This window comes from Moschus berezovskii, chromosome 1 (genome assembly GCF_049115385.1).
Source record: "Moschus berezovskii isolate FMDL1 chromosome 1, NW_MosBer_1.0, whole genome shotgun sequence".
Classification (NCBI taxonomy): Eukaryota; Metazoa; Chordata; class Mammalia; order Artiodactyla; family Moschidae; genus Moschus; species Moschus berezovskii.
Genome location: NC_142460.1, coordinates 119,678,470 through 119,702,663, shown reverse-complemented (window position 1 = coordinate 119,702,663; position 24,194 = coordinate 119,678,470). Strand labels below are relative to the sequence as shown.

Here is a 24,194-nt window from a genome sequence, read left to right as displayed (position 1 = left end):
CAGTACTGTGTTTTTAATTGCCTGCAACTCCTGTTGGATCAGCATTAGGAAATTACCTGCTTTACACCAAAAAAAAAGTCATAATTATGGCAGGAGAAAGTAGAAATTCAACCTTTTAAATATCACCAAAATTTTAGTTTTAGGACTCAAAATGTCCTAGAGTTTAATTAGGTGGTAAATCCTAACTTCTTTCACTTTAAATGACAATTGGAAGTGACTTACGTTGCACAGTCTAAAGTTGGGGTGGGAGTGAGAGTTCTGGATTGCAAGTGGTACCACTTGAGAATGAAAGTAGCAAGTTACAGAATTATTGTCTTTCTGGTTTACTTTCTTGTATCTTCTGTGGTTAAACAGCTTTCTACTCCAGTCACCCTTTGTTTCCACCAAATTCCTGGAATGTTTGTTAAGGGTGAATCTAGTAGAACGCTCTCTGTACTGTGATTGGGCTCTGTAGTGTTTAAACTGCAGAAGTGACACAGCCTTATTTTGGATCTTGGTTTCATGTGTTCTCTCCCGTGTTTTAGATTGTTCTTTGTTATAGAGTATGTTAATGGAGGAGATTTAATGTTTCATATGCAACGACAAAGAAAACTTCCTGAAGAGCATGCCAGGTAAGTTTTGTGTTTATTGTTTGTTTGTGTTTATTGTTTATTGTGTTTGTTTGGTAGGAGTAGTTCTGGGACTTTTTGTATGTCAGTGGTTGAAAACAGTGGATAAATCATTTATTTTGATTCCAACTAATTCTTTGTAAGTCATGTAGAGGCTGAGCTAAAAGTTAATTTATATTGTAATATTACATATATGGCATTATATATTACATATATAATAATATAATTATAAGCAGTTGAGAGGTATAAACAGTATTCAAGGGGAAACCTTTAGTCTGCTAAGCTCTATTATTTTCAAATATTTTGTCTATTCAGTATCAGCCCCTGAAATAACGAATTTATAAGCACATATTAATCTTATAAGATGCAGTGATCTCTGACAATTTTTCGTTAGAAGATGATTGTTGGGACTTCCCTGGTGGTCCAGTGGTTAAGACTCTGCGCCCTCAATGCAGGGGACATGGGTTCAATTCCTGTCAGGGAACTAAGATCCCTCTGGCATGCCTCACAGCACAGCCAATAAAATGAAATAAAATAGAATAAAAGTTATTGTTCATATATACTTGAGAGTAATGAAACAATTCCTCTTAACCTATGATGTAATTCTGACTGTTCTTCCATAGTTATAGTTTCTGAATTATTCTGCCTTTGGCATTCCCCCCTCTGATTCCATATATGTTGATTAATAAGAGAAAAGAGTATTAAATATCATTTGTTTACTGCCCTTAATTTGATATTATTATACAAGATAATAAATAGTTTTTCAAGGACTTTGGTGGGGAAGGATCATGGCCTTGGATAAGAAGTTTAATCCGTCAGTGCCATATTTTGTTTTGTTTTTTACTCATAATTAAAAATAATTCTCCCCTTCTACACTTCACGAGAGTAATGCCAAAAGGAAGCAAGTGAGTTTGTATGTGTATTTAACAAAGGTTAGAGACTCATTTTAAAAAAATAACTTATTTAGTGGAAATCTTTCTATTCATTGATATTTCTTACCAAAACGAGTTAATAGCCTTCAATTTTATAGGAAGGTATAAGGTGTATTAATCTATCTTGTTGTTGTTTAATTTACTGTATGCTCATTATTTATTTCAGATTTAACAAATGGTCACCCTTCACAGCAAAGCCACAGATGATATTTTGAATTGTGGATATAGCCAGTATTTGTTCCTTGTTTGTTCAGTTGGACTAAGCGAAAGTAGCCTAGTTTTTATTTTATTAAAATACCCATTCTGGTTGTATGCCATCTTTGCTTTTGTAGGAACCAGATACAGGATAAGGGCTCAAGTTCCTTGTTTTTAGAATTAAGTAGGTAGAAGGTGTGTATTACACATCTCCAAACATGATCACGATAATACTCACCAAAGCAGCTTTATTCAGGTCAAAAATTTTCCAATCACCAATGAGTTGGTGGCGGTTCTGAAAATGTCTTCCTGTTGTAGAAAAATTTAACTCCTTTTTCAGAATTTTGGTGTGGGTTTTATTATTTGAGTGATCAGCTTTCAGTATTCTTTCCATTTTTGACCAATCAATGGTTCTTAGCCTTTTGGAAGGTCATTTGTCCCTTAGAGAAGTGATGAAGACTATGGAAACTATAGAAGATGTCCATACAACTTTGTATCCAGTTGTAGGAGTGTGGACATTCTGAAGTCCATCCAAGGACCCAGATTAGGAATCCCTGCTTGAGACTTTCAAATTAAACTTTATGAACAGTATGGGTTTAACTTAGACTGGAACTTTTATAATTGTGTTTGGGGCTCAGCTATTTTAAAGTGGTGCCTCAATTTGTGTTTTGGTATTATTCCTAAAAACATTGGGAGGAAAAAAATCTTTTGACGTGATTTTGATGTTCTGGTTTGCAGATGGAAGTAGGATTTAAATACCTTCCTCTAGAAACTTACCACAATTTAAAAACTTGAATCAAATGAGTTAATTTTTCATTTTATTTTAGATTTTACTCTGCAGAAATCAGTCTAGCATTAAATTATCTTCATGAACGGGGGATAATTTATAGAGATTTGAAATTGGACAACGTGTTGCTGGACTCTGAAGGACACATTAAACTCACTGACTATGGCATGTGTAAGGTGAGGGAAGTTTCTAGTTATTGAGAAGATCTCAGCAGCTCAGGAAATTGTTTTGGTCAAATAACTTTACATTCACAACTGGGGAAATAGTTGCTACTTTGTGCTAAAATGGCAAAAACTATCTTAAACAGAGACAGCTGTACTGATCTCCTTTCCATTTATGAAATTCCACATTTTCTATGAAGTTACATGTGCTATAAAAGTTCATTTCTTTTTATTGTCTATATATTTTTATCTTGAAAGTCGTGCTACTATAAAATATAATCTGTAGGTAAAAACTATCTACAATCCCAGACTTTAGCACAACAGCTTACATATCATCTTCCAAGTTTTTGCCTTTTGATTGTGACTCTATAATGCACTCAAGATTTTCCCAGGGAATCTAACATTTTTTCATATTTAAGTATCTGACATAAAGTACAATAGAGCAAACTGAAGAATTTTATTCTCAGGACATGTCCTTTATTTCTGAGTGTTTTATTCATTTTGTAACAGTGTTTCATTTAAAGGTCCAGTCTTTTTTCAGAAAATGTGTAGGGGACTACTCTCCTTGTCAAAATAACCAAGGCAGAATTTCCTTCACACGGTGAATGTGGTAGCAAGCCTGTGAATGTGAATGTGTTAACTGCCTTTCCCCATTCACCTAAGGGAAGTGCCTCTAGGGCCTGCCTCTTTTTTTTTTTTTAATAAATTTTTAAAAATTTATTTTTGGCTGCACAGGGTCTTTGTTGCTGCACACGGGCTTTCCCTAGTTGCAGTGAGTGGGAGCTACTCTCTAATCGCAGTGCACAGGCTTCTCGTTGCAGTGGCTTCTCTTCTGGAGCACAGGCTCTAGGTGCGTGGGCTCGGTAATTGTGTTGCAGGGGCTCAGTTGCCCAGTGGCATGTAGAATCCTCTCAGACCAGGGACTGAACCTGTGTGCCCTACATTGGCAGGTGGATTCTTAACCATTGGACTACCAGGGAAATCCCAGCCTGGCTCTTTTATTCAAAGAAATTTGGGCATCCTGTTTTGCCTAGAAGATATTATTAAAGAAAACTTACTTGATCTTTTGTTACTCTTAATGAAAAATAATACTGGTTTGTTACATACTCTCATTCTTTCCAGAGATCCTCAATCAATTTAATCAAGATCTTTGATAAATCTTTTAGAGGTTTTTTTTCCAGTAGTTCTTTAAATTGGTTGTTCCACTTACTCCTTTTCTGCCTCCTTCTCCAAGAGTTGTTTAATGTTATTAGTAGGAAATGATCCCAGGATTTGAACTTGTGTTCAGAGACCTTACCAACAGTTCTTGGTCTCTTTTCCAACCTAATACATTTACACTCAATGTTAAAGCTTGTGGGAAATAAGTCCCCTGGAAATTGGAATGTTCCTATCTTCTGACTTAAGAGTCGGTATTTAAACTTGCCTAAAGTCTGACCTTAGGCAAATACTAGATGGATTTCTCTTCCTTATAATTATTCTTTGGGAAATCTAAAACACTAAGATTTTTTCCATAGTTTTTCCAGAAATGCTTTCTTTAGGTTTATTTAATTTAATTTCTTCAGTTTCTCACTAGATGCTTTTATATAAGGAATGCAGAGAATAGTGATGACTGGAGGCATATGAAAACTGCAATTAACATCTTCAGAGTTATGTTTGAAATATTTCATGAATATTGATTTTTTATTGACCGAAAACTTTAGCTATTTTATAAATTGATGTGCCTCCAGCTATTTTTTATCAGCAGGGGGATTTCATAATAATATCTATTTTATGCTGTAAGTAATTTAGCTGATGGACCTACATTCAGATATCCAGTCCAAAGCTGAATGATTTAGTACACTTCTTTTACAGTTTAACAAACAGACTGCATCCCTTGCCTCTGACTCTAACCCCGCAAGTGCATGTCATAAACCATCACTGTATGTCAAGCCATTGCCATTAATACAAAACAACTTAAATCCATTCATATTTCTTTGTACAGGCATGCCTTGATTAACTGTGCTTTGTTTCATTGTGCTGCACAGATACTGTGATTTTCACGCATTGAAGGTTGTGTCAACCCTGTGTTGTCAGACGATGGTTAACATTTTTTAGCAATAAAGTTTTAAAGAAAATTGTATTGAAATATATTTGATTTACAATATTGTGTTTAAAGTATCTTTTAGTTAAGGTATGCATTTTGTTTTTAGACATGATGCTGTTGCACATTTAATGTATTACAGTGTAGTGTACACATAATTTTTACGTTCACTGGAAAATCAAAAATATTCATGTGACTCAATTTATTGTGATATCTACTTTATTGTTGGGATCTGAAACCAAACTGCAGTATCTCCATGGTATGCCTATATATAAAAATAACATATATACCCCTGTTAGGAATCTTAAAAAATCCTTGAAGTCACAATATATACTACTAAGTATTTCTTCTGGATATTTATATTCATATTATATATAACAGTATAAAATCTGAAGAAAAATACATACCTCATACCAGGAATATCTCTGCAGGAATTCATAAGAACCTCATATAACAGTGGTTGTCTCTAAGAAGCTGAAACTGGATATGTCAGACAAGAATGGGAAAAAGACTTGATTTTTAGTCTGTATTTTCTCCCTCTTTTTGTTTGGAATTTTGTACCATGTAATTTAACAATAGGGAAATAGTTGACTTCTAGTACATATGTTGAGTTGAATTTTGTAGTCATTAATAATAGGAAATCTGCAATTACATGGGAAATTACATACTTACAAAGTAAAATAAAAAGCAGATGTTTAATTGTATATTTAGTATTATTCAGTTTGTATTTAGACTTTTATTGTTTTTCATTTTAATTGAGATGTGGTTGATTTACAGTATTATATATTTCACCTGTACATCATGATTCAGTTTTTAAAGATTGTACTTCATTTATAGTTATAAAATGTGGACTGTATTCCCTGTGCTATGTAATCTCCCTTAATCCCCTACCTCTATTTTGCTACTTCAGTCACACCACTGGTAGCCACTTGCTTATTCTCTATATCTGTGAGTCTGTTTTGTTGTTTTTTATATTCATTAGATTTATTTTTAAAATTCCACATATAAGTGATAGCATACAGTATTTGTTTCTCTGTCTGATTTATTTCACTAAACATAGAACCTTCCAAGTCCATACATGTTGTTCTTTATGGCAAAATCTCATTCATTTCTGTGGCTGAATAATATTCTAGTAGTATGGTATAAATGGTTTCCTTTGCTGTGCAAAAACTTTTAAGTTTGATTAGGTCCCATTTGTTTATTTTTGCTTTTGTTTTCTTTGGCTTAGGAGACAGATTAAAAAATATACATATTGGTACAGTATATAGCAAAGCATGTTCTGCCTGTGTTTTCTTTTAGGAGTTTTGTGGTTTCTAATCTTAACATTTAGGTCTTTAATCTTTTTTTATTTTATTTTTGTGTATGGTAGGAGAAAATGTTCTAATTTTATTCTTCTACATATAGCTGTCCAGTTTTCCCAAAACCACTAATTGAAGAAACTATCTTTTCTCCATTGCATATTCTTGCCTCCTTTGTCATAGAATAATTAACCATAAATGCTTGGTTTATTTCTGGACTTTCTTTTCTATTGATATATATGCTTGTTTTTATGCTAGTACCACACTGTTCATTACTTTAGCTTTGTAGTATAATCTGAAGTCAGGTAACACGATTCCCCAGCTGTTCTTCTTTCTCCAAATTGCTTTGGCTATTTGGGTAGACTATCTGTTGTTGATTTCTTATTTAATTTCCTTTTGATCAGAGAATAGTCTGAATGATAATAGTGCTTTGAAATATGTTGAAATTTCCTTTATGCCTTGTATTTGGTCAGTATCCCAAGTGTACTTTAAAAAGGATGTGTATATGTACCACAGCTTTCTTATCCATTCGTCTGCAGATGGACATCTAGGTTGCTTCCATGTCCTGGCTATTATAAACAGTGCTGCGATGAACATTGGAGTACATGTGTCTCTTTCAATTCTGGTTTCCTCGGTGTGTATGCCCAGGAGTGCGATTGCTGGATCGTATGGCAGTTCTATTTCCAGTTTTTTAAGGAATCTCCACACTGTTCTCCATAGTGGCTGTACTAGTTTGCATTCCCACCAACTGTGTAAGAGGGTTCCCTTTTCTCCACACCCTCTCCAGCATTTATTGCTTGTAGACTTTGTAAAGTACAAAAAAAGAAAGGAAATAAAAGAGATCAATAAAGATTTAAAAAAGATATGTAATCTCTATTTTGCATGCAAGAAGTCTCTGTCTCCCTCTTTTTCCCTTTTCCCACACATATACACACATACATGTATTCTGTATGTGTATATACTATACATATTTTAAACTTTAGCTTTTGTTCAAATCTCCCTCTGCTTACTAATTTTTTGTCTGTATGATCTTTCTTTTCTTTTTTTTTTAAGTATATATAGATGTTTTAAAAATCACCTGTCATGATTGGGGATTGTACTATCAGTCTGGGCTGCTATAACCGTTTATCATAGGTTCAGTTCAGTTCAGTTCAGTTCAGTCGCTCAGTCGTGTCCGACTCTCCGCGACCCCATGAATTACAGCACGCCAGGCCTCCCTGTCCATCACCAACTCCATCATAGGTTAGGCGGCTTAAACAGCAAACATTGATTTCTTATGGTTCTGGAGACTGAGAAGTCCACGTTCAAGGTTCTGGAAGCTTTGTTGTCTGAAGGTACCCCTTCTGGTTTGCAGATGACTATCTCCCCATTGTATCCTCACATGGTGAGGAGACAGACAGAGAGCTAGCTCTCTTTCTCTTATAAGAACATGAATACCATCAGGGAGCTCCAACCTCATGACCTAATTACCTCCCCAGAGGCCCCACCTCCCAGTGCTGTCACATTAGGTTGGCAGCATGTGAGTGTCAGGGACACATAAACATTCAGACAATAGCAGAGATTCTGAAATCCTCTTAATTATTTTGTCCATTGTTACTCGTTGTATTTTAGCTGTGTACAAGTTTGTTTTAGCTTCTTGGTGATTGTTCCATTTGTTGTTGTGTAGTTTCTCTATTTGTACCCGTTAGTGTGTTCTACCATAATTTCCTCTACCCTGTAGCTGTTAAAATACAAAACCAATAAATGTGTGACTTAGGAGAAATGACCAGAAGGGAAACAACATAATGCCAGTAGTGGTTGTATTACGACGTGGGGTTTAAAAGCTCTTCTTCATAAAATATGCTTCCTTTGATTCATGTAATTTAAATTTTTATATTATAATTTTGCTTGAATATAAATTATTTTAAATGCAGTTTTTATCTTAATTGAATTCTGCCGTATCTAATGAGGTCAAGTTTTCTTTAAGGTATTTAGTAGCAACCTGTGGTTTTAATAAGAAAGGCAGCTGTGCTAGTGATGTTTTATTTAAGCTCAATATACTACCTATAGATGCTAACCTTATATGAAAATGAAATAAAAGAGGTTAATTTAAAACAAATTTTGCATCTTATTATTTTCTTCCCTTTTTTTTTTTTTAAACGAAAGGAAGGATTACGGCCAGGAGATACAACTAGCACTTTCTGTGGTACTCCTAATTACATCGCTCCTGAAATCTTAAGAGGAGAAGATTATGGTAATAATTTGGTGGTATTTTGGCCATGTGATGGAAGGGTGGTTAGATGTGATACCAATTGCATTATCGTATACTACAGTATTTCAGTACTAAGCTTATTAACATAAACTTTCTTGATTTAAAGCCTACTAAAAACTCCAAATTCTGAAATCAGAAACAGTGGGACTTTGATAGTATTTGGGGATGTCAATTTGAATATGGCAAGAGCTTAAGAGTACTGGTACTATGCTAAGCAGTTTGAATCTAATCCTCTTAATAACCCTGTGAGATAAGCAGAATTAATTTGCATTTTACAAACAAGGAAACTGGTAGACAAAAAAGTTAAATAACTTGCCCAAGGTCATGTAGCAGGAAAGTGGCAGAGTTGTGATTTAATCAACCATGTAATTTCAGAATCATAAACTTTTGTAAGATTGTTCAGATTTCCTGGGGTATTTCTCCCAGGAATCTGGAAGATGGGAGGAAAGATTCCCTGCTTGTCAGAAACCAGAGGTTGTGTTTATCTTAAGAAAACATTTGGCCCTTTGGGTTCTGGCCCTTTGATTTCAGCAGTTGTAAAGGAGGATGGCCATTTCTGATAGCTGCTTATAATCTGGTTCCAAAGTCCTTTCAGGATCTTTAATCGGGTAGCAGAAGATCAAGTTTCACACCAAGCAAGGTTATTTCAAATGCAATTTAATTGTGTCCTAAAAACAAAGTATTAGAGGCAGGCTCTTGAGTCTGGAATTACAAACATATTTGGTGGGACAAAGTGTACAGGATAATTGTATAACCTGGCATAGACATATTGGTCTCCACAACTTAGTGTAACCAACAAACATATTTGGGAAGAGAAACTCATGTTTCATTTTCTATATTTTATTTTTAAAGTTGTCAATTAGTTACCTCCCTTCTTTGATAAGTGAAATGTTCTTGTAATCCTTGATGCCTGCCATGATCGTTATAATGCATTTCAAGTTTGCTTTTTCATTATGTTTATTTTTTTAATTATGTAATAAAATTAATCTCAAATTACTAACATTTTAGAATGTAGAATGGATAATTTATTGCTTTAAAATTTCATTTTGAAGGTTTCAGTGTCGACTGGTGGGCTCTTGGAGTACTAATGTTTGAGATGATGGCAGGAAGGTCTCCATTTGATATTGTTGGGAGCTCCGATAACCCTGATCAAAACACAGAGGATTATCTTTTTCAAGGTAATTTGCAGTATTTTACAGAGTCTCTGTGAATAACCCATCCTAAAGCATGAATGAAGACAGCTATAGTTATTACTTTTGAGTAAGAAAGAGGAAGAATAATCTGGACAATATTACCCCTGAACACATGAGGCTTTGAGTTTGTTTTTGTTGTTTTGATCTATCCTTCTACTGCCTAGTTTTTGGTCCCATTTGCCAGTTACCTTCTCATACTCAGAAACAACAAAGATGTGACTTCAGCTTGTACATCACAGAGATTGGAGGAAGGAGTTGTGTGGCTGGAGAGGGCAGTCTTTTCACCAGGACCACAATGCTGAATGCATAAATCCAAGAGCAATAATGGGAAAAGGCAGAGTACTAAGGAGATAAAAAGGATCAAAAGGTGAAGGAAAAAGCTCCACAATTGGAAATACAAAGAACTGAACAGAAGAGAAACAAGCAGACAAGCACAAGGACCCCGAACACACAGTCCAAAGAAGTGCAAAAATTGCCATAAAATTCTACATTTAATGACTAAGGCCATCACAGAAAATGAATAGATATTTCATGTAATAGGAAATCTAGCTTGCTGTGGAAAACCTGGAAAGACGTTTAACCTCCTAAATTAAGGGTGTGCATATTAAAAATTAATGGACTTCCATCTCATACCTACACATTTGGCAAAAATTTTAAAGTCTGACAACACCAGTGCTGGTAAGGGTTAATAACAGTGCTGGTGAGGATATGAAGCAACGGGAACTCTGGTAAATGGAGTGAAAACTGACATGACAACTTTGGGAAATAATTTGGCAAAGTCTAATACAATCAAATATAGTAATATATGCCACACATTTTACAGATACTAACCTGTTTAAACCTTATAACTCTCCTATGAGGGCTTCCTTGGTGGCTCAGTGGTAAAGAATCTGCCTGCAGATGCAGGAGATGTAGGTTCCATCCCTGGGTCAGGAAGATCCCCTGGAGGAGGGCATGGCAACCCACTCCAGTATTCTTGCCTGAATAATCCCCTGGACAGAGGAGCCTGGCTGCAGTCTATGGGGTCTAAAAAAAGTCAGACACGACTTAGCAACTAAATAGAAAACAGTATCAACACCTCTATGAATCAGGTATTCTTTTTATTCCAATTTTACAGATAAGGCAACAGACACAGTAAGGTAGTCAAAGAATAAAACATACGCATGTAGTGATCAAAACTGTTGAGAGTAGAGGCTGTCTCCGAGTAGGAAGGAGAGGGCTAGGACTGAGAAGGTACACAAGATGCTTAGATAGTGTTTGTAATGTCTGTTTTTTCCGCTAGAATGCCTTAAATATAATAAAAATATAAAGGTGAAAACCCTGTGAAAGTTAATAACACTGTAAATTTTGTCTTTCTAGTTATTTTGGAAAAACAAATTCGCATACCGCGTTCTTTATCTGTAAAAGCTGCAAGTGTCCTGAAGAGCTTCCTCAACAAGGTATAAATTGTATATAAAATCATTAGTGATTTATCTCTATACAAATAGCACTGGTAAGGAGAGTTTCAGACAACATAAAATTCCAAAACATCAAAGTGTATAGTTTTTCCATTAGATCTGGAACTTGTCTCTTCACCAAAGCGTACCTTGACAGAATGAGATCCTGGTGCCCCTAGCTTTATATTACGTATGGTGTTTGCTTTGTTTTGTTTTTTTGGCTGCATTGGGTCTTCACTGTGGTGCATGGACTCTTGCCTGATTGTGGCACTCAGGGACTTCTCTTGTTATAGGCTCCAGAGTGTGTGGGCCCATACATGTGGTGTTTTTAATGTAAACAAAAAATACCATGTGCTCAATTAGTGCATCTTTGGGGATAGCCTCAATTGTACCTCCATCTCTATTTTTTCAGTTTCCTTTAGATTATTATTATAGAATGTTTTAACTTATTGAGTACTTGGTGCAGTAGTGTTCTGCAAATTCTCTTATCACACCCTATAATTAGATAATATTCAGAAAAAAATAAAATGCTGAAATGTTGTCTCTTTAAAAAATCTGAACACCATTCTGTCATTGTTTGTTGCAGTTGATAGGCTAGAAGATTTTTTTTTTTTAATATCTTTATTTTATTTGCTGGCACTGGGTCTTAGTTACAGCATGTAGGTTTTTAGTTCCCTAACCAGGGATTGAACCCAGGACCCCTCCATTGGGAGCACAGAGTCTTAGCCACTGGACCACTGGGGAAGTCTCTAGAAAAGTTTTAGGATCTAAAATTATGACTGAATTATTTTTATTCATAACACTCTAACACCAAATGTGTAGGTTTTTTTCCACACCACCAACCAGTTTTCCATCCTCTTACTTTAAAAATCTTATTTAAAAAGAAATGGTAGGTTAGAAAGTAGGTTGATGTGCGTTTATCTTCTGAGATAAATAAGATAATGAGTTTTAATAAAATAAGAAATTCAAGCTTGTTTTAAATGAGTTTGTTATGTGAGGAAAGATTTAAACTGGAAACCTTAGCTTTAACACAGTTAAAAATGAAGGTGAGAAGTGCCAGTAGGCAAAGCAGAATGCCTTTTGCCACAGAGGAAAATGGGAACATGTTCTCATTCACGATAGTTGTATAATTTGCAGGCTGCTTCTCAGTCCAGTGATTCAGATAATGGTTGTATCATTGTTGTACACAAATTACACTTGTTGCTATAATTGGACACAGGGCTTTTAAATTGAGCTAAAAACAAATTGGGGTTTGTGTGTTTGGAGTATCACTCCAGCCCGTGTCAAAGAAAGAGTTGGATGCTGTCCAAATAATTCTGCTGCTCTCTTTGTCTTCTTCCCATTTTTCTTTAGCAAGGTGTGGTGACATCTCTCCACTTGAGTTACAAGGATAGCTGGAGAAGAGCTGTGAGGAAATCTTGCTTGTCACAAGCATCAGATACTCCTTTGAGTATCTAGTGTTATATTTTCTAGACATGAAAGGTAGACCATTCTGATTTCAGACATAAAGGTATCATATAACAGACACAAAACACAGGTCACAAAGGTGATTTATTCTGAAGCAGAGTATTCACCCAGCTCTTGAAACATTTCCACCATAGGACCCAAAGGAACGATTGGGTTGTCATCCACAAACAGGATTTGCTGATATTCAGGGACACCCATTCTTCCGAAATGTTGATTGGGATATGGTATGTAAATTTTGATTGTTTTATATATTGTTGTTGTTCAGTTGCTAAGTCCTGTCCGACTCTTTGTGACCCCATGGAATGCAACACACTAGTCTTCCGTGTCCTTCACTGTCTCCCAGAGTTTGCTCAAACTCACGTCCATTGAGTTGGTGATGCCACCCAATAATCTCATCCTCTGTTGTCCCCTTCTCTTGCCCTCAATCTTTCCCAGCATCAGAGTCTTTTGCAATGAGTCAGCTCTTGGCATCAGGTGGCCAAAGTATTGGACCTTCAGCACCCTATTATTTTCTTGGGCCAAAATTTATTAATGTAAAAGAATATTGAAAAACCAGTGTATCACAGCTTAAATAACTTAAAACCACTCTCTAAGGTGCTTTTTTAAAAATGTATTTATTTTTTAATTGAAGGATAATTGCGTTACAGAATTTTGTTGTTTTAAAAGCAGTTTAAATGATAGAAAACAACAAAGTTCTAAGTGCTTTTTAAAAAGCATTTGAAACTGTGAAAACTTAGAATATTAATTTAATGGAGCAGGTTGTAGTAGTATTGGGGCCTACATCAGTATTCAGATTTGTAAATTATTTCGTCATATGAATATCATAGAACCAGGCCCAGGGACTCACTTTAATAATAAGACTGGGAAATACCTGAGGACTGAGGAGAGACACAGAGGTGGAATTTTTCTAAGAATGTGGGCTTGAGCTGTCATCCATTATGTCTCTTCTAGATGGAGCAAAAGCAGGTGGTACCTCCGTTTAAACCAAATATTTCTGGGGAATTTGGTTTGGACAACTTTGATTCTCAGTTTACTAATGAACCTGTCCAGCTCACTCCTGATGATGAGTAAGTATTTCTGTAGACTGAAATATTTTTAAAGTGCTCTGATAGTCCCATTTTTTAATAACTACACAGTGTTCCATGATCAGATTATCTTATTTTATCTAATCATCCAGTTACAGGACATTTGAATTATACAGTTATAAAAACAGTACTTGTCATTTTCTACTTTGCTGACACATATTGTTTCTGATTCTCACAGCAGTCTTACAAACCTCGTTGTCATCCTCTTCATTTTACAGACGAGGAGACCGAGGCTCAGAGAGATTAAGCAAGGTTATGCAGCTGTGAGTTGACAGAGCCAGGATTCAAACCCAAGTCTGACTAAGGCCTGTGCTCTTTGCACTGCACTGCACTGTTTCCCATTGTGATAGTGACCATCGTGGTCTGAGTTCCTGAGTATTCAGTTCAGTTCAGTCGCTCACTCGTGTCCGACTCTTTGTTTGCAACCCCGTGAATCACAGCACGCCAGGCCTCCCTGTCCATCACCAACTCCCGGAGTTCACTCAAACTCATGTCCATTGAGTCGGTGATGCCATCCAGCCATCTCATTCTCTGTCGTCCCCTTCTCCTCCCACCCCCAGTCCTTCCCAGCATCAGAGTCTTTTCCAGTAAGTCAACTCTTCGCATGAGGTTAGATATATTCCTAGAAGGGGAATTAGGTCAAAGGGTATGAAGTTTTTAAAGCTCTTGATATGTATTGCCAAATTACCTTTTAAAAAGATTACATCAGTGTGTCAGATCCAGGCAGCAGTGATCTGACATACTTTTTGTGTTTATATCTTTTAAAGATATGGCTTAGAATAACTTGGGATATTTGATCCTTCAGCTGTTGTTACCGATTCATTCTGTCCTGTCATGGAAGCCCTTTCTGCTTGGCAGTCATTTTACTTTAACATCTGGTTAGTTCTTATCACATTCCTCACCGCAACTGTTCCAAACTCTCTACATTTTAGAAGCCTTCAGCCCTCCCCCTGCCTCCATCACTCTAAGTGGATTAACCTTGCCTTGAGTGGACTGCCAGGGTTGAGACCTCCCTGCTGTGAGCTTGCTCCCTTTCCAGCCATCACCAGACTGCCTTGCATCTCAGAATTACTCTCTAACTCTTCCCAAACTTTTGCTGCTTCCTGCTTCTTGGAAGGCTGTCCTTCTTATGCGTGGGGTACCCTCCCACTTTCCTCAATCTGTTTCCTTCATTTCCTCCAGGATTCATTGTGTCAGTTATCCCCATTACTTCACCTTCCTTAGTTTCTCTTTTCCAACTTCTCTCTGCTTATAAATATGCTCAAATATGGTAATTTTCCCCAGTTCTTTGAGTCACCACATTTTTCTCTCATCTTCTTTTCATCTTCAAGCTTTTTCAAAAATAGTTAATAGATGCTTCTGGTAATAAAAGAAAAATAAATAAGCAGTGTCTCTATTAGATTCCTTCAAAGTAGTCAACATTGTCTTACTCTTTCTTGCTGCCAACACTTTAACCTCTTACAATTGAACCTGCTCTTCAAGCTTTTAAAGGTTGAATTGGCTTCTTAATTTCTAGATTTTAAAACATTTTTTGATCTGCCCCGTCTCCTCCAATGTCTGTAAAGCATCTGACACTGATGGCCTGCTTTAGTTGGCGCTGTCCATCCTGGTTCTGCATTATCCCTTTAACCACCTGTCATCTTATTTACCCTGTCCCCTTGAGACTAGGATGCACCATGATTCTATTCATGACTGCCTTCTCTTTGCTACATGCAGTTTATACCTTGGAGATTTCAGCCAGCCCCATAGCATGGATACCAGCTGTTTAATGCCTCCCTGCTAAATTGGCAAATAATTGTTGAACTAAAGGCACTAGTAGACAGTAAGCCTTGATCATTTTTGAATGTGCAGTACTTAGCATAGTGCCTTTTGTCATTATTTCTCACAGCAGTGTGTATTAGAAGGAGCACTGGATTTAATCAAAAGATGGGAATTTGAATCCCCTCACCACCTCTTACCAACAGGGTCCCCTGGGTCTGAGTTACATAACGTCTCTGAGCCTGTGTCTACTCATATTGCCTGCTTCCAAGGTTGCTGTAAAGAATAAATGAACGATGTTTTCTAAAGCTCTGAGCCACCGCCCTGTTATCTCCTCTGAGCTTCATTTCCCCTTAATAGTTCAAACATCTCTCCTCGTTTGTCAGACAAGCACCTCAGACATCTGAAGTGTAAAAAGTTCTCATCAGGTCCTTGTTTTTATTTACCCTTTTCTGCTCACTGTACCAGCATGTATTCCTTTATTCAGATTCAGTTATCTGAGTCAGTGGTTGTTGACTCCAACTTTTCCTTACCAAACTGTATAATACCTTCAGCTGCCAAGTTCTTGTCTCTTTTTCCTTTACTTCATCACTTATGTCATTTCTAATTGGCTCCTTCTTTACTTTGCAACCCGTTCGGTACATACAGAGTACCAACTCCTTTAATCAGAACCCTTCAGTAAACTCGTACCTTGCCTAGCAGGTAAAATCCATCCCCTTGGTGGGTAATTAGTCTCCCACCATCTGCTTGAGCATGACTTTCTAGCCATATCTCTCACTGTAACACAAGCGCCGTGTTTTCATCAGGCTCCGTTACCCACCATTCCCTGAAAGCATGCTGTTAACGTTTCCTCTCTGTTCCGCCTTCCTTTTCACCTGTTGAAATCTTCCGCATCTTTCAGAGCTCCCTCAGATGTAGTCAGACCTTTGATAGATCACGATGGACCTCTTTAGTGTTGCCATCACTGGCTTCTTTGAGCTAGCCATTACCTTCCTTCCCGCATCCTCTGCCACTCAACACCTTTCTATTCCTGTGCTCCAACTCTAATAAATTACTGACATTTCCCCAGACTCACCATAGTCTTTCTTAATTCCATTCAGTTAGTGTTTGTGGAATGATGCTGCCTTTCTTGATTTTGCCAAGTAGAAGTCACCTTTTTCTTTAGAACTGTGGTTAGAGCAGGGCTTAGCTTGTCGTGTAGGGGACTTAGCGGGTACTGTTTTGTTATATGACGTACCTTCCCTCTTGAAGGAAGGGGCCATATCCTGTGTAGCTTTGTTCTCTGCAGTATGATAGGTACATTTAAGTACTAAAATATTTGTTGGTAATACTCTTGTATACTTACCTAGAAGCCCAGTGTACCAGAATGCCAGCCTCTCTGCTCCCAGTGACCCACTGCCTCCCTGTGGCGGTCCCTCTGGATCTTTCAGAGTACTTCCTCGGTTTTTTTTTTTTTCGTTTTGGTTAACTTCTGGGATTTCTCTTCACCATCTTCCATCTGGTTGGTGAAGTGAAAGTTGCTCAGTCATGTCTGACTCTTTGCGACCCCATGGCCTATACAGTCCACTGAATTGCATGCTGATTCAGACCTGGGTTTTCACCTATAATTATTAATGTTGTTTAGGTCAGAAGTTAAGATTACCTCAGATTGTGACTATTTGTGCCTTTTTTATTCCCAGTCTTCAGTTTTGGACTACCTTTTGGTTCCAAACTTGCTCGTGGGATTATAAGTCTTTTCTGATTTTCAGTACTGCTGATTCTTCTAGAAAATGTTTGGGGGTTAATCTAAAAACTTGTAGATTTTTCCCCCATAACTTATACATTAGCCTTATTTTTATTTTACCATTTAAGTAAAAAAAAAATCGAAGAAATCTTGATGGTAAACATTATTTTTCTTTCAACAGTGACATTGTGAGGAAGATCGATCAGTCTGAATTTGAAGGTTTTGAGTACATTAATCCTCTCTTGATGTCTGCAGAAGAATGTGTCTGATCCTCCCTGCTCAACTGTACATTTTGCTTGTGTTGCCATTTAATGCATGGATAAACTTGTTACCAGTCTGGATGCAATGAACCATTTTATATTTTTCACCTACAGAAAAAACACTCAGTAACTTCTGTTGTTGGCTATAAGAGTCAGTGATTACATCTCAGTTTAACTACGAAAAAAATGAAACTACTTTCCAGACAATCGTGTCAAAATTTAGTTACACTGGTAATCCAGCAACCTATTGATGAATAATAAAGTTGTCTTTTTTGTTCAAAGGAAATGCTTACTAAAAAGAGTGTCTGTTGCATTAAGGGACATGGTGGGGTTATATCATAAACCTATGACTTTTGTCATATTCATGAGGTCATTTAAGTATTTAATTTTGGAATAAAAGAGTAATTCAAAATACAACTTGTTATATTACCTGTTACTTTCTGAGTTCTTCATGTTTAAAAATTCATCTGTAAATTCTGTCATTGCCTTCGAAGATTAACTTATTGATTTTTAAGGCAACAAGTATTAATAATACAAGATGTTGCTTGCTTAGAATTGAGGAATACAGATTCTTCTGAGGAAGAGAATGGGCACATTTTATTAAGAACCAGATTCCAAATTATTAGCTCACTGGCTTTGAAAAACTGATTCAAATGATTTCTTTTATGGTGAGGGGTTAGCTTCTGAGTTTGTCCCTGCAGTGGGAACTGTAACTGGAATGTTAATAAATGTAGTTCAGAGAACCCAGGATTCTGTTAAGTGGAATACTTCTCAGTATATAAAAAGGAAAAAAAAAAAACTTAAAACAGACACACAAAAGTGCAATGGTAATATTTTTTATTGGCAAGTAAATCCTACAGTCTCTTTTTTGTGTTTTGATCAAAATAATAAGGAAGCACTAGCTTGTTACCAGAAACTTGTAAGAGCACTCCATTATCCAGTGGACACAGAATGTATACTATTTTTTCCTTGTAATTCAGTATACAGGAAAATAATTTATCTTCCAAATAGTGTCTTAACCATGCTTGTTTTTTCCCCAAACCATACTTTCATATCTTGTTTTGGAGCCTTCAATGAAATTCAAGAAAAAAGAATAAACATGAATAAATGTTCAGGATATGCACACACACTCACACTCATCACAGTTCCAACTGCTTAAGTGAGTTTTAGTGAAGTAGCTAATACATGTAATCAGAGTAGAATACATTTCAGGGGCAGAGTTCTTCAGATTATTTTTAATATTAGTGCTTAACAATTATTATTTAAAGTGATGCCAATGATAGTGTCCTGTTGTTTATTTTTAAATATTTTTTTATGAAAAGGGACTTAAAAAATAAGCATGATCATTTAAATTACTTATAAATGTCCAATCTTAGTAAAATGTAACTTTTAGGAAAGATATCTAGTCTTAAATTTAAAATGACTTAGTATATGTAGGCATTTAATAAATTGTCTCTTTTTTGACGGGGTTGCTACATTTCATTTGAAATGTAATTTTTCCAAAGTTTCTGTCCGTGTACTACTCTCTTTTCTTTGAATAAGTCTGAAAGCAGTGAAACCTCAAAGGAAATGTTTATATAGTTCACATGTTTATTTAAGAAGTATATATGTTTCTCTTAAGGCCTGAAACTCGTTTTAGGACAAAAAACAGTATTTACTTCAAATCATAAATTTATAAAAATTTTTGACATGTCAGAAAATACTCTATGACCTTACTTTTAAGTGGTACTATTTTCCTTAGGACAGTTGTTCTCAAATTTTAGAATGTGGAATAATCACCTAGTAAGTTTGTTATAAAAAGCACATTGTTGGACCCACCTTAGAATTCTGTTGGGTCTTGGGACCTCAGTTTGAGAAGCAGTTTTTTTTTTTTTAGTTACTTTTATTTTGTCCTTAGTTACATATTAGAAAGAATACTCAATGATAAAACATTTTGAGAAGGGTTAGATAGTTACTATCTTATCTACAATTTCAAATAAATTTTGAATAATTGACTTCAAGTTAGTTATCTCCTAAAAAAATACATCAGTTTTCTGTCAATGTTACAAATGATGAGACGTTTTTCTGTGATGAGGTTTTAACCGTTATTCAGGGTGGCCTTTTTTTAAATTTTTTTTTTAAACTAAGATTTACTGTGTATATTTTATACAGAATTGAATTACAAATATGTTTTTAACTATATTTTGTTTTTTTGTAGTCCTTATGTGCCATGACAGTTCTTTTTATATTGCATAGAAGTTGTCTCAAATACTCACCAGGGGACTAAGTTGACAGAATGATTGGAATTTTGGTGTTCTAAGAAAAAATTTATTTTACATAAGCATGTATGTGGTCAAATCATTTTCTGTGTCTGCAGCCTGAAAAGGATTTCAGGTATTATGCTTGTTTAGTACCTGTACATTTACTTAAAATAATTTTTTTGTTTTGATTTTTGTCATGTAGAATACTGCCTTGGTTTAATGTAATCTGTATTTGTATACTTTTTTTAAATTTTACTTTAAAATCTTTAAATAAAGTGTTTAATACTCATCAGGATTGGAGCATGTTTACTATGTAGTGTATCAGAGTTTTGTGTAAGTACAAAAGTGTATTCAAAATTGGTTCAAGAAGAAAAATGAAAATTTTAGAGTTTGGAATTTTGCTGTACTTAGAGCAGCATTCTGGTAGTTCTCATGCCATATTGTAGACATTTACTCATAAAATATTGTTCAGTGTATTTTTAAACTCACCCGTCTATGCATCTCTTATGTTGGAAAACAAATTAGTAAAAAATCAGCTGAAGAGAGAGCATTTTAACTAGTTTTAAAACTAAATTTAAACAGAACAGTATGTTCTACAGTGATCTATTCTAGAGTTCCAGAACTTTCTCAGTTGTAGCTAGTGTTCTTATATAAACAAGCATGAGCCTGGCGTCTCACGCTTCCAAACCTCTTCAACATTACTTAACCTTTCTTTTCTTTTACAAGGAGAATGAAATTCAAAGTGCTTTTCTTTTTTTTTTTATTGACTTGTGAGATAGCTAGAGCTGGTATATTAAAACCACCAAAGACTGATTTCCTGTGTCTTTTCTATTATTTTTATTGTAATATCCCCTATGCGTGCATGCGTGTTCAGTTGCTCAGCTGTGTCCAACTCTTTATGACCCCATGGACTAGCCCACCAGCCTCCTCTGTCCATGGGATTCTCCATGCAAGAATACTGGAGCGGGTTGCCATGCCTTCTTCCAGGGGATCTTCCTGACCAAGGAACTGAACCCTGCTCTCTGGCACTGCAGGCAGATTCTTTATGGTCTGAGCCACCCAGGAAGCCCCAAATATCCCCTATACCAAACCATACATTTGGTTGTTTTCTTTGTGTTAGTTAGTAAAATACCAAAACAGAGTCCAAAGAGGAGTTTGAAGCTTTTGGGAAATTTTGCATTTGAGCAAATAATCAATAGGGCAGCCGGTTTCTCCGTGAAAGGTAAAATCAGTCTCCAGTCTTCAACAGGTTGGTTTCTAGACAGCACCCAACGGGGAGTCATTGGTATAATTGGTGGTCTCCGTTCATAGATTTACCTTCCCCTCCTCTAGGATTTAAGGAATCAGTTAAGACACATATAGTCTGAGTAGTTTATATCCAAAGTTCATTGTTCCAGAATGTTCTGGAATTTGCTATGTAAAAAAAGTGTTATTTGCTCAGTCATGTCTGACTCTTTGTGACCCCTTGGACTGTAACCCACTAGTCTCCTCTGTCCAAGGAATTGTCCAGACATTACTGGAGTGGGTTGCCATTCCCTATGCATGGTGCTAAATAAAGCTAATAAACAGAATTTCTGCCCTTGACATTTGAGATAGAGACCAGACATACTGAGAAAGGCGGTTGTCATCACAAAAATAGTACAGTGATAAAATCCAATTAAATACAGTAAAATATTATGTGGCCATGATAGGTTATCAGCTTTACTAGTAAATCTTGTATGAATTTCACTTGACATTTATTTTAGGTTTATGGTAGATTCCAAAAAGCTTTATGAATTCAAATATACATGATCTTAGATATTTATCTCTAATATGCATATATATGCACACAATATATACATACTCTATACACATATATAGAGTATTCATATATAAGATGATTTTTGGCTTTTGTGCTCAGAAATATGAATTGAAAGTTACATGAAAATGGGAGAGAAAATTGTCAGATGCTTCTGCTTAGATTTTTTAACAGTTCACCCCTAAATTTATAATTAAGATGAATCCAGCTCAGAATTTGAGATGATTTTTTGCTTGAAATGTGGCAATGCAGTTCACCTTTATATAGCAATCTGTACCTTACTGGCATTAACATATATTTTTACTCCAATTACTATTTTTACTGAAGAAAATGGAATTACAGTTTTTCTAAGAATAAAGCGGCTGTTTCATATGATCTTTTACGGGCTGTCTAAAAGTTAAACCCCGTGCTAGATGTATTTCACTAGACTTGAGAGATTTAGCTCAAGTTTTCATCGACAGTTTAGCAAGTCCGAAGCAAATTCTAATTGTGTAAGAAAGAACCCTGTGGGGGAGGGGGGAAAAGAGCCCATTGAAAGGCTCTAGCAAAATCCTTTAAAAATTCGATGCTTTGATTTTCCTGCAAAAGTGAAGTGCTGCTGGGTTTCTGGAAGTAGTGCCATGGAACCAGCTTTAAACCTTCTATCATGTAAACTATCTGCAACGTGGGTGGTTTTACTTGATGACTTTATGTTATTTATGATATATTTAGGAGGAAAAATCATGTAAAGCCAGTTAAGTACAGAAGCCTAATTCTAACTCAGATTTTATGATCTTTTTTACAGAAAAAATACTCAGCTCTTGATTTTTACTTAAAAATCAGATATTTAAATTTAAGGAAATGTTTGCACTTGTGAATCATTTGAAAGTTTACTCAATTTGAAACAATACTGAACAAATCTGAATAAAGAATAAATAAAAACAATAAAGAACAAATCTGAATCTGTGTTAAAGAGGATATTTTATTATATTATTCTTATCGTCTTTAGGTTTAAAATTTTATTTCATATGTTTATTGAAGACTATGTAATGTGTCTAGCACTATGCTGATTCTATAGGATTTGGAGAATTTTTTTTTAATTTTTATTTTTGATTAGAGAGTAATTACAATATTGGAAAAGTTTTATTGTAAGGAATAAATTCATTCATTCATTCCAGAAAAATTGGCTTAGGTTTAAAAAGAAAAAAAAATGTTGATGTGTATGCTACCCTTTTAGGTAGGGGATATTTCCTATGATTAAAATAAAACGACATTCTCTCCCAAGTAGTGAGGTCTGACGTGGAAAGGGGAGGTAGCAGCGTTCTGTCGCAGACTGGTGATTCCATCTGCTTCACCACCACCAGAGGCCAGTCTCTTGCTGTAACGAAGGTCAAAGTTACCAGCACTTTCACCCTCTGAAGGAGACTGTGTTCACTACAAGCCAGTTACCAGGAGGTTCCAGGTGCTCATAATGTGTGTGTGGATTTTACAGAACTATTCAAATTCAACATTTGAATTGCTCTTTTGAAGGAAATCTCACATAGTTATCTGGGAGTCTGGCAAGCTGTCATAGAACTGCTTTGCCTTCTTTAGAAACTCTTTAGGGTGTTAGGTCTTACATATTTAGTCAACACAAATTAGGACCCACTGTGTTCTGGGGACTGGGGATATAACCAGCAAGAGGCGAGTCATGTCATATTTCATGCTGTCTAGGCAATTTTCCATCTGTGCATGATACCTTTAGCTGAAAATAAAACCAGGGCTGATTTTTAGTCATTTATATACAGATTCAATTAAAACAAAATGCAAGAAATTCTCTAGTCTTTAGTTGTGGAAATTTCTATATCAACAATTGCGTGTCATCCCAGATTTAACCCATGAATGTTTGTAGACACCCAGATACCTGTGAAAGACATTATTTCAAGAAACTTTTTCTAACTATGTTGCTATTTCACAAATACTAAACACTTTTGTATTGGAAGTAAATAGTTGAAAGAATCAGTTTGCCAAGGAAAGACATTTTCCTGCTAATTCCATTGAAAATTAACTTTGGAGCATGCTTCAGTTCCAGGCAGTTATTTACTTCACTGCTGAAAATAACTCTACAGTGTTGCCGTGAGTTGAGCTAAACAACCTCACACCTTCTCCTTCACAGGTTTTTCATCAACAACTTTTTTTAGATTTGTTGTGATGTTGACACCACTTTATAATTTGCACATTGTAACTTGATAGTAAGAGCAACTAGGAAGTATGAAATCTGTCCACTAACAAAGTATTCTTAAAAGTATAAGAATTCCTTTTTGAGAGTCTGCTTTTTTTTTCTTTTTTGTTATATTCACTAGTTTGTTGTACTTCTTAGATTCTAAATATAAGTGATATCATGCAGTGTTTGTAGAACAAGCTAGTGACTACCAGTGAAAGAGGGAAAGGGGAAGGGGTAATAATAGGGTAGGAGACTCAGAGGTACAAACTATTAGGTTCAAAATAAGCTACAAGGATATAGTGTGCAACATAGGAATATAGCCAATATTTTATATTAACCATAAGTGGACTATAACCTTTAAAACTGAATCACTAGACTTTATAGCTTATATTGTACCACAACTATACTTCGATAAATGTTTAAAGGTTTTTTTTACAAAAAAATGGGGAATAGCTAAACATATTTTTACAAATTTCTGTAATGATAGAAATAAAGGAAAGGGGGGGGGAAAAGAATTCCTTTATGTATTTCAAAATATAAAAGGAAAGCTTGTACTTATGATGAGGACTGGTGATTTTTACTTCTGTTTAATTTTCAGTGATGCCAAAGGAAGTTAAGTTTTCCAAAGAAAGTTGCTCCTTGGTGTTGGGTCCACCCAAATAGAAATACTATTTATGGATTTTAGTAGCTGACACGGGCCAGGCATGTGCTAAACATTTCACGCACATCTCATTTAATCC

The 24,194-nt window shown here is 35.7% G+C and overlaps 1 protein-coding gene across 2 annotated transcripts in view; it reads left to right on the top strand.

Annotated features, from left to right (window-relative positions):
• PRKCI (protein kinase C iota) overlaps positions 1–20,110 on the top strand; it is a 106,023-nt gene extending 85,913 nt beyond the window's left edge. The window contains exons 11-18 of one of the 2 annotated variants that reach the window (XM_088839224.1): positions 525–611; positions 2,563–2,698; positions 8,207–8,294; positions 9,365–9,490; positions 10,865–10,944; positions 12,543–12,632; positions 13,360–13,475; positions 17,156–20,110. In XM_088839224.1, coding sequence (XP_088695350.1) covers positions 525–611; positions 2,563–2,698; positions 8,207–8,294; positions 9,365–9,490; positions 10,865–10,944; positions 12,543–12,632; positions 13,360–13,475; positions 17,156–17,243 — 811 coding nt within the window. In that variant the 3' untranslated portion in view covers positions 17,244–20,110. The remainder of the gene's footprint in view (positions 1–524; positions 612–2,562; positions 2,699–8,206; positions 8,295–9,364; positions 9,491–10,864; positions 10,945–12,542; positions 12,633–13,359; positions 13,476–17,155) is intronic. The other variant, XM_088839218.1, reaches the window with a different exon arrangement.
• Positions 20,111–24,194: the final 4,084 nt, after the last annotated feature.